At 41.1% G+C, this 10525-nt stretch overlaps 5 protein-coding genes across 5 annotated transcripts; 2 read left to right on the forward strand and 3 right to left on the reverse strand.

Moving 5' to 3' along the window:
- Positions 1-1490: 1490 nt before the first annotated feature.
- On the reverse strand, positions 1491-3275 carry LOC111073687 (39S ribosomal protein L17, mitochondrial). Its single transcript, XM_022366133.2, has 2 exons — positions 3003-3275; positions 1491-2939 (listed from the first exon to the last, which is right to left on the reverse strand). The coding sequence occupies exons 1-2, from the start codon at positions 3198-3200 to the stop codon at positions 2607-2609; spliced, it is 531 nt and encodes a 176-aa protein (XP_022221825.1). The 5' UTR covers positions 3201-3275; the 3' UTR covers positions 1491-2606.
- Positions 1857-2862, forward strand: LOC111073690 (follistatin-related protein 1). The gene is made up of 2 exons (XM_022366136.2): positions 1857-2296; positions 2361-2862. Exons 1-2 carry the CDS (start codon positions 2047-2049, stop codon positions 2420-2422), a joined length of 312 nt encoding a protein of 103 aa, XP_022221828.1. The 5' UTR covers positions 1857-2046; the 3' UTR covers positions 2423-2862.
- Positions 3276-3332: 57 nt separating the features above from the next.
- On the reverse strand, positions 3333-4241 carry LOC111073686 (DNA replication complex GINS protein PSF1-like). The gene is made up of 2 exons (XM_022366131.2): positions 4150-4241; positions 3333-4094 (listed from the first exon to the last, which is right to left on the reverse strand). The coding sequence occupies exon 2, from the start codon at positions 3997-3999 to the stop codon at positions 3394-3396; it is 606 nt and encodes a 201-aa protein (XP_022221823.2). The 5' UTR covers positions 4000-4094; positions 4150-4241; the 3' UTR covers positions 3333-3393.
- On the forward strand, positions 3763-9440 carry LOC111073682 (staphylococcal nuclease domain-containing protein 1). Its single transcript, XM_022366125.2, has 4 exons — positions 3763-4463; positions 5785-6625; positions 6891-8326; positions 8722-9440. The coding sequence occupies exons 1-4, from the start codon at positions 4365-4367 to the stop codon at positions 9130-9132; spliced, it is 2787 nt and encodes a 928-aa protein (XP_022221817.2). The 5' UTR covers positions 3763-4364; the 3' UTR covers positions 9133-9440.
- A 120-nt stretch (positions 9441-9560) lies between these two features.
- LOC111073688 (augmin complex subunit wac) lies at positions 9561-10514 on the reverse strand. The gene is made up of 3 exons (XM_022366134.2): positions 10253-10514; positions 9887-10199; positions 9561-9823 (listed from the first exon to the last, which is right to left on the reverse strand). Exons 1-3 carry the CDS (start codon positions 10254-10256, stop codon positions 9646-9648), a joined length of 495 nt encoding a protein of 164 aa, XP_022221826.1. The 5' UTR covers positions 10257-10514; the 3' UTR covers positions 9561-9645.
- Between the last annotated feature and the right edge of the window lie 11 nt (positions 10515-10525).

Below are 10525 nucleotides of genomic sequence, written 5' to 3' on the forward strand. Positions count from 1 at the left end.
TGATATAACAATTTTTTTCTATGTTTTATCGCTCTCTCTTTTGCTTTTGCACGGACCATCTCATTTTTCGCTAGGTCCGATTTCATTTTTTTCCTGTATCGCTCTGAGTAAATTTTCCCGTTATTGCTAGAATCCATCTGTATAACTGATAATTTATTGTAAAATCATAATAAACCAGACAGAAATAAAAGTTACTTACAATCTGGCGTGACGTTACACAATTTAGAAAATTGATATAAAATGTAGTAGCTGTAGCGTCCTTGCGATTTTTGTTGAAATGTTGTTCTACGTTGAAGCTTTGTTAAGTCGCTAACTTTTATCGACTTTTGATCAGTAGCGAAGACACAAAAAGACTAAATTCTCTTTTTCTGGCGTTACGTTACATTAGAACATCGCTCAAAAGCAAATCAAAATTTTACAGCTAATAGATATTTGCTAGCTCTCTTTCATTTATTTTACGGTTATTAGTTATTGGAGCAACAGTTTTGCGATAAGAGTGCAATCGAATATGTACTCTTACAAATTTAATGTGTAAAGAGAACACGCTCTTACAAATAAACAAAACTGCCCAAAGCATGAAGTTGGACTTTGAAGGAGACCTGTGATCTCTTTAGATTATTTAATTTCAAATATTTCTCTTTGGTATTACAAGTAAAAAAAAGCTTTTGTCTACATTTTAAATTTTCGGTCGTGGTAGACCTTTTGGCGGAACTGCCCATATTTATATATTTATCAGAGGTCGCCTCGGCTCATGTACGCTCGGGTGTCATAAAATCTTACGGCGGCCCTGAATATAAATATGAATATATTTAAATATGTTTATATATATAAATATGTATATATTTACATACATATGTACGTATGTACATATCTATATAATTCTTTTTCGAGGACATACTAACCATGCGATATGACAAATGCAACATTCCAATCATCCAATAGGTGAGTAAGTGAGGGGAATTGCTGCTCGTATATTGAAACATAATATATATATAAGGCATAACACCATGTTGTGCTAAATAAGGGCAACATATGTATGTATGTACATACATATGTACTGTGCCACTACGTCAGACCTACCGTATGCCTTTTTAATTGCAATGCGACGCGTCGTTAACAGCAAACCTGAGGTCAGTATGTAGGTGTTATGGGGTCCAACGACCATCATAAAACTTAATAATGCAAATGTAATTAAGTCACCTAACCATATTCTTATAGGCAAGCTGCCGCTCAGTCCTGGCAGCCGCCGCACCTTTAACATGGAAATTAATGACGTTTCCGCCGTTCCATAATTTTGGCCCTTACGATTTTATTAGATGGCTTGGAATATTTGTGCTCTGATTTTGTTAGCATACAACATTCTCACATCATATTGCATAATTTTTATACTTCGGTAACACCTTAAACAGGATCGTCTTGATTAGATATTCTACTAAGGAACACTTGGAACTTGCAGGAACACATATCTAGAAAACATAACACATTATATAGATCAAGCTATATATTCTTTTAAGGAAATAAAAAGTGTTTATTGAAATGGTGAAATTATTTATTATGAGTCATGAAAAATACAAATAAAAGATCTTGTACATATGTATGTATGTATGCACATGTGCGTAACACCGGGACGTTAGGAAACCAAATAGAGCCGGTGTTCCAGTCAGTTAAGCAACCATTCATAGTACACAAACTTCACAAGTAGCATAAACAAAAGATCCCGGAAAAAACAGAGGTAAAGGGAACATTTATCGTTGATTCTTTGGTAAGTAATAATGTTCTGTGCTTGTTTCTATGGCAACGCCCTGAGGTTGATGGCGGTTGAATGCATGTATAGTGGTTATCGGTTGTTGGATAACGTTTCGTAGTGTCGTCAGAAAACAAATTTTGCTCGGTGCAATCGGAGGTCAAGTGTACAAGTATATGCATAAAAATTCAGCAAAAGCATTCACATTTGTTGAAGCTTAAGAAGCTTCGACTAAAAACAAAATTCAACAGATATCTACTTAATTATGGTGCGATTGTTTTAGGCATAATATAAGATACAAGATGCGCGTAATGTCTATTTGGACGGGCAAAGCCGCGATGAAAATTATATTGTTTTGTTTCCTGATCTCGATTGTGTCAATACTGTTTGCGCTGTGCGTCTCTTTGCCATTAAAACAGAGCAGCCCAGCATGTAAGGCCATTAAAACCTGTGATCCATTTCAGCCCATCTGTGCAACAAGCTCCTTAAACGAGCACCAGTTTTTCTACAGCCAGTGCGAAATGGTTCGCGACATCTGTCTAACCGGTAAGGGTAAGTATCAAGTTTCGAAATCGGACAACTAAAAAGACTGCTAACCTATTTCTGCACTCTTAAGATTGGAAATCGGACTACTTAAGCCACTGCAATGTCAGAAAGCTTTATCAGGATATTTTGTAAACATACACATATGTTTGTATAAAGGATGTGTTCCAAAGATTTTACAAATCAAATTTATCCAGTTTTTAAGGGCCAAATTTATCTGGTTCGTTAATCTTATATATGAATATACATTTATAATAAATTTGTTTTCAAGTCTTAAAAATAAGCGATCAGAGTTGCAACACAGAAAGTATTTGAATTCCTAGTTAACTATGTCAGCTAATTTTTTACGTCTAAACTCTTTCCTGGCCTCATCAAGGAGCACGTTGTGCAGCAGATTACGGTTCTGTGATTGATCCATTAATAGGGAAGGGTAAGGATTGCCACGAAGCTCTAGCACCGACTGTCTGTAGTACATTCCTGGATAATCCCGAGGAGCTTTGTACATTCGAGTATAAGATACGTTGTAGTTTTCGTAGCGAGGAACTAGTACTTTAAACAGCTTATGGACCAGCTGTTTCTCCAGGAGCCAATAATCAGCTAGTTCCATAGTGGCCTTATGACGGTCGCCATGTCGCATGGCATTGGAAATTAACTGTTTTGGAATCGGAATGGGATGTATTAAGCTGAATTGATAGCCATTCGAAATTATACGCACCAGTTCGGCATAACCACGAGCTTCATCGGCTCGATTGAAGCAAAGTTCAATACGCTCATGCTTCATCAAAGCGGTAATAGTTTTACGTAGCTTTAGCAGGCGCCCCTCAGGACCATCCGCATTTTTCAAGTTACGCTGATTGGGCCGCACTGCGATCCGCAATTGCGACATCAATTTAGTTACATCTGCTTGATTCATTTTTATCAATAATTTAAATTCTAGCAAAATCAAAAGGGCGTCACGTAAGACCGGCGAACAGCTGACAGAGACCCCAATCGATGTTTCCACACGATTAATCGATAGGAATTATCTGAAGTCAAATATGATATACACGGATCTATAAAAACATTTATTATTTATTCAATGTTTTTAAATAAATTAGTCTTTATTATTAAGCTATGTGCTGCAGTATGCCCTGCCGCACAAGAGACTCCACCTGGGCCCGCGGCAAATAGTGTTGACTGTTCTTCTTCAAGTGGATTAACTCTCCATCATCCAGTTCAAATTTTCCATAGTCCTCCATGCAGCGCACCTCAATGTACAGAGATTTGGGAGGGCGTAGATTATTTGTCAGATCTATACCGTGGCCCTGGCTGCAGCCAGCGATGCACATGTAAGCCGCCAACGATTTGGAGTAGTTGTTAAAAAACTGTACCTCTGGCTCGCACAGGGCCTGCTTAATATCACTAGGTATAATTGGTCCAAATTCCCAGCGTAGCGCTTTAATGCGTTTACTTCGCTCGTACAAGTAAGCCAGCAAACAACGTTTGTTCCGCTGCAACGCCGCATGCCTATAATTTAACAGCGGCCACAAACTCCGATCGCCTGAGGTGTAGCTGGATGCCTGAGCGACGTTCTCCTCGAAAATAGCCTTTATCTCCTCAAGTACTTGGCGCACTCCGTCGTCATCAAAAGCTGGAATGCTTTGAGAGGACCTTTCGAGGTCCTTTAGCAATTCAAAGGCTTTATCGCCAAACAATTTGTTTGCACGACTCATTACTTTTCTTATTTAGATATGTGTCGTGCTCCCGCGCGGCACGGAATGTTTGATTTTGATCCCATCCCTCTCTAGCTAACTCACCCTGCAACTTCCTTGAATGTTGTATCGATAAACTCGTCTGTTTGACATCGCCGAAAATGGACTCACCTCGTTGTGCTACTCCAACCATGTAGAAATCATATCGATGTATCAACTTCCTCAGCACGACCACAGTTGTGAAAATTCGGCTCCTCCTTGCTCAAATAACTTAACTTAATTAAGTTAGAAGCAGTCAGTGTTCAAACGTGACAAATAAAATCCGCTTATTAAAGCCTTGTGTAAGGGCCTTTTGGGAAAAAACCTCACCCGCATTTCTACGTAAAATGGCAACAGCAGCGAACACCGTGACGACAGCTGCCGGAGCACCGAAAGATGGTGTGCCTCCAGCCCCAGCAAAGACGTTGTCCGGAATTGTGAAACAAGTAAGTTCATTTGAATAAACGGGAGTTGGGGCGGAATCAGGCTGTACGTGGATGCAGCATTAGGAAATTTCCTTGCACTTTGGAAGGGGCATTAAATGTATTATCTGTCATCAGCGTGGCAAATGCGGCCGCTTGTTAAAATTACCGAGTGCAGCTCTGACAAGTGCGAAAGAGACGTGCGTATTGAATGTGTGAGTGACACGTTGCACACGCTTGTCCAAACGAAAGAAGAAATGAAAGTTATCGAAGGTGCCAACCTGGCAGATTTTCTTCGGTGCGGTGCTAGTTTTCGTATGCATATACATATGTATATATGTATGTATGTGCCTAAGAGGTTGTTATTGTGGTCACTGGCAACGTCATCAACGCGATTCGCCGGTGTTTCGGAACACTTTTTAATTTTGCTGTTTATTCTGAAGTGCATTTTTGAGTTTGCAAGGGTTGACAATTACATACATAAAATATAGGCTTTTTTCTGTTTTATAAAAAGTTATACTCATTGTCTGTCAGTTTTTTCGTTCCTAACCTCTTCGGCGAATACATATGCATATATGTATGTACATAAGAAGTACTTTGTTCCAATATACTTTTACATTCATGTGCATATGTATGTATACAAATTAAATAAATATAATTTCTTTGGTATGCATGCTCCTAACTTTCTCTTTTCGACATTATTGTCTCAACTGACCACTGGCGTTAGGCCCTATTACAGTTTCGTACATTGAAAACACTCTGTGCACCTTTGTCCTGGTGTATGTAGGTAATGATAACAATTATCTACCGATCAGTTTATAGAAAGTAGGAGAATCGGACGGTGTGACGTTGGCACCCATACGTTTCAACAGCAAAACCTGTTGAGCTTTTTAGCATTTAAACGTAATTGAAAACGAGGTATAAGAATATATTATTAATAGGCGATTAATATTCGATTAATTAATTAATATGCTAGCGCCAGGCGGTATTTCATAGTTTGTCAAAATCGCACGTGCTCTGCAAGTACATATACCCAATACATGCACCTTCATATCAACGAAAAGTTAACTCGATGGGTTTGATTAAACGCCAGAGAGCGGTAAAAGATTTTTTTCTCCGGATTTTGGGGGGTATTGTCTTTAAAAACTTGTTAATAATATTCAAATAAATACAAAAAATATCGATAGCATCTTGATTAAGGGGATGGAGCAATTGGTTATAAACGATAGCATCTGATAGTGTCAAAAAATATTAATTCCACCACTATTGACATGTGCATGTGTCATTTTAACCTCACTTCAGTTCCGTTCCAGTTTGTTTGTAAAACCAACGCTCTATTTTTTAGGTGCTCTCTGGCGACACATTAGTAATACGCGCCACTAAGGGTGCCCCACCTCCGGAGAAACAAATTACCTTCTCACATGTCCTAGCACCAAAACTAGCTCGTCGTCCTGGTGCTGGCGGTGACGAGACTAAAGACGAACCTTGGGCCTGGGAGTCAAGGGAGTTTCTGCGTAAGAAGTTGATTGGCGTTGAAGTGACATTTACTTTTGACAAGCCCGCCAATTCCAACCGGGAGTATGGCTTTGTATGGATTGGTAAGGAAAAGGAAACTGGCGAAAATGTGGTCGAGTCGATTGTGCGCGAGGGTTTGGTATCTGTCCGCCGCGAAGGACGTCCTACACCTGAGCAACAAACTTTAATTGAGCTGGAAGACCAAGCACGTGCCGCTGGCCGTGGTAAGTGGTCGCATAATGTGAACGCCGTAGAGAAGGTTCGTAACATCAAGTGGGCTCACGAGAATCCTGCCCATATTGTTGATGTTTATGGAGGAAAACCTGTAAAGGCCATCATCGAGCACGTGCGAGATGGTTCAACTGTGCGCGCATTTCTGCTGCCCGATTTTCATTATATAACTCTCATGATATCTGGAATTCGTTGCCCGGGAGTAAAGCTGGATGCAGATGGCAAGCCCGACCTTAGCGTCAAGGTGCCGTTCGCAGATGAAGCGCGTTACTACGTAGAGACACGTCTTTTGCAACGTGATGTTGAAATCCGACTGGAATCGGTTAACAACTCTAACTTCATTGGATCGATTCTATATCCGAAGGGTAACATTGCAGAGTCGTTGTTGCGTGAAGGATTAGCAAAGTGCGTAGACTGGTCCATGGCGGTAATGAAGACAGGTGAGTTTAAAATCCAACCAACAGTTTTCATAGGCAGTTCGTTTGCAGAGCGCAGCATCTAATTGGTACATAACCTTGCGATGTGCTGCTCTTCTGAGCACTCGGTTGCTACATAAATGACGGACTCCAAGAATGTTGTGGCAGATTCAAATTGCCTATGTGTTCATTTCACCCCGCCGACATCCACAGTTTCAAATATGCATCGATTTTTATTAAAATATTTTTCAATATTTTAACTCAATATCTTTGTTTCTTTCATTTCCAGGTGCGGATAAGCTACGGGCTGCGGAACGTGTTGCCAAGGAAAAACGCCTTCGTCAGTGGCAAGACTATCAAGCAAAAACACCCGCTTTTAATTCAAAGGAAAAAGACTTTGGAGGCACTGTAATTGAAGTATTTAATGGCGATGCTGTCAATGTGCGTCTTACGAATGGCCACGTTAAAAAGGTGTTCTTTTCGTCAATAAGACCACCACGTGACCAACGTGCCGTAGTGGGCACGGATGGCGAAGAAATTGTGAAGGCACCACCGCGTGGAAAGAACTACCGTCCACTCTATGAGATTCCGCACATGTTCGATGCACGAGAATTCCTGCGCAAGAAACTGATTAACAAGAAAGTGCAGTGTAATCTGGATTATATCTCGCCGCCTCGCGAAAATTTCCCTGAGAAGTACTGTTACACAGTTTTAATTGGCGGTCAAAATGTGGCTGAAGCTATGGTGGCAAAGGGCTTGGCTACATGTGTACGTTATCGCCAAGATGATGATCAGAGATCTTCCGCCTACGATCAACTTATTGCTGCTGAGCAGCAAGCTATCAAGGGACTGAAGGGACTGCACGCCAAGAAGGACAACGCTACATTGCGTGTTAACGATCTGACTGTTGACCATTCCCGAATCAAGGTTCAGTACTTGCCTTCGTGGCAGCGTGCACTTCAATCTGAAGCCATCGTCGAGTTTGTTGCGAGCGGCTCCCGTCTGCGTATTTTTGTGCCAAAAGACAGCTGTCTGGTAACATTCCTGTTAGCAGGAATATCTTGTCCGCGCTCTTCTCGCCCTGCCTTGAATGGCGTACCTGCCCAAGAAGGAGAACCGTTTGGTGACGAAGCTCTTACCTTTACGCGCGAGCGTGTTTTGCAGCGTGACGTTTCCGTACATATTGATACCACTGACAAGGCAGGCTCTTCAGTTATTGGCTGGCTGTGGACCGATACCGGGGCCAATCTTTCAGTTGCTCTTGTGGAAGAAGGTCTGGCCGAAGTGCACTTTAGTGCAGAAAAGTCTGAATATTATCGCCTTTTGAAGAGTGCCGAAGATCGTGCCAAGGCGGCTAAGAAGAACATTTGGGCCAACTATGTGGAGCAAGTTCCCGAGGAGAAGGTTGTTGTTGAAGAGGAAAAGGATGAGAAAGTCTTTGTAGAGCGCAAAGTCAACTATGAAAATGTAATCGTTACTGAAATTACCGAGACTCTAACATTCTTCGCACAGTCGGTAGAAAACGGCCCCAAGCTGGAAACACTAATGAGCAAGCTACATGCTGATTTCCAAGGCAATCCTCCCATCGCTGGATCGTACACGCCTAAACGTGGCGATCTAGTGGCCGCTCAGTTCACCTTCGACAATCAATGGTACCGCGCCAAGGTGGAACGAATTCAGGGAAGCAACGCTACCGTTTTGTACATCGATTACGGTAATAAGGAGGTAAGCATACGACTATATAAAATATGAAAAAACTGCACGCTCCTTAGATCCGTTTCCGCCTCGAAGTGAAACGCATGAGTCATAAGCTTGCTATATTAATATTGCTTCTGCGTGTGATCTGTGGCTGTTGCACGAGGGTGTAGACCAAACTCTACAGTAACGCCAAATGCGTGCTCTGTTCCGAGCCGTGAGGAATTCTCTACAACGGTGCAAAGGATGCTCCATATATTTTGGTTCACCCGCTGTCCACAGTAGCTGTAATAACTCCCATGTGAGGCAAGTGCGCAGAGTTACTGGGGGCACCCGAATCTTGCTTCGTCATATGTCTTCTAGAAGCGACAAATTTATACAAAGTATTTTTGTTTGCCGCTTGCTAATATATTTTTTTCCTTCAGACCCTGCCCACCAATCGTTTGGCTGCATTGCCGCCTGCCTTCAGTAGCGAGAAGCCATATGCTACGGAGTACGCTTTGGCTTTAGTTGCTCTGCCTGCGGACAACGAGGATAAGGAGGAAGCCCTACGCGCTTTTTCTGAAGACGTTTTGAACCACAAAGTGCAGCTTAATGTGGAGTTAAAGGTGGCCGGAGCACCAAATTTGGCCACACTACACGATCCAACGACTAAAACTGACTTTGGCAAGCAACTTGTTGCCGAAGGCCTTGTACTTGCAGAGAAACGACGTGAGCGGAAGCTCAAGGATCTTGTGGATCAGTATAGAGCCGCACAAGAAGCCGCTTTATCAGCCCATTTGGCCATCTGGAAGTATGGAGACATAACACAGGACGATACTCCCGAGTTCCGCTAGGAGTTGGCTTTAAACGTGGAGTAGGCCTGTGGCGTGGAGCGCGCTGCTAGCCGAAATGTTTGTCTGCCACATACCCGCCCTTTATATACATAACAAGCAACAACTTAAAGAATATGAAATTACTAATTCTATCTATACACACCAATATATATGAAACATATACTAAATTGGAAATACATACATACATTTGAGCAATGGCATGGAAGAACACACTTTTTGTATGCTTTAAGCAACTGATAAATCGATACCGATTTGGTTTTCGAGTTTTTTTCCCAACATGATCCTTTAAATAAATATACGACACAAACTAGAAGCAATTGAACCTTTCGTATCCTCCATCAAAAAGAATCACACAGAAAGAAAGATAATTTTTGCATGAGTAGAATATGCGTTGGTAATATGTAAACCGAAACACGATACACTTTAAATTTGATGATTTTGTGTTAATGTATTGTTTTTGCATTACTGAGTAAATACATTTAAAGAATTTTTTATAAAACAAATTTAGACATTTCACTCGACATGATCCAGCGAATTAACTTTTTGTAAAATACTCTCAATATTTACGTCTTTTGGCATTTTGAGAGCTCTCTGTCTGTCCAACAAAGCCCGCTTGGTAGCCAGTTGATTGTTGCGCTGCTGCTGAACGGCTCCATCAGGAATCAATTTCTTTTCAGCCTTGAATTTGAATCTGGAGTGCGAGGAAATTCATTTAATTGATATTCAATAGACATATAAACGGGATCCTGATTACCGTTCCAACACAGCTACCTCCATAGCTGCTTCGTCGATTGAAGTCTTAATGCGTTGCAGATCTGTTTGTTGCTGCGTGATGGTCAGCTTGTTTTCTATGCGGTCTTTCTTTAGTACATAGTAGAAGTCACGCAAATAGTTTAAATCTAACTCGTGAATGTGCAAGTCTGCATACAATTGTGCAGTCTTGTTTAAAAGTGATGCATCTTCGTTAGAAAAATCGAATAGTTCAATGCCGGCCAGCTTCAACAGATTTTCATAAATTTGACCCAAGGCCTTCAATGACTTTATCTCATCTTGTAGCTTTGAATTCTCTACACAGAAAGAAAATTCAATTAGTTGCATTGCAAATTTTGATTAAACTCACCCATTTTTAATAATGCCCAGACAGACTATCGCCGAACGCTAGTTTTTAAACTATCGAATACGATCCTGTGTTAAATGCGAGTACAAACAGTCCGTGTTTCACTGTTTACTTAAACTGTGGTCGCCGTAGTTCTATTTTCAAATGAAACAAATCAAGTTATATAAAATAAATGCAGACTATTTTTGGCGGGTGCCCTTTTGGTAAACAACACAGCAATGATTTCTTTGTTGTGTCGATGGTTTTCATTCGATGCATCGATAATTGGTCACTGGT

This window comes from Drosophila obscura, unplaced genomic scaffold (assembly GCF_018151105.1).
Source record: "Drosophila obscura isolate BZ-5 IFL unplaced genomic scaffold, ASM1815110v1 contig_200, whole genome shotgun sequence".
Lineage (NCBI taxonomy): Eukaryota > Metazoa > Arthropoda > Insecta > Diptera > Drosophilidae > Drosophila > Drosophila obscura.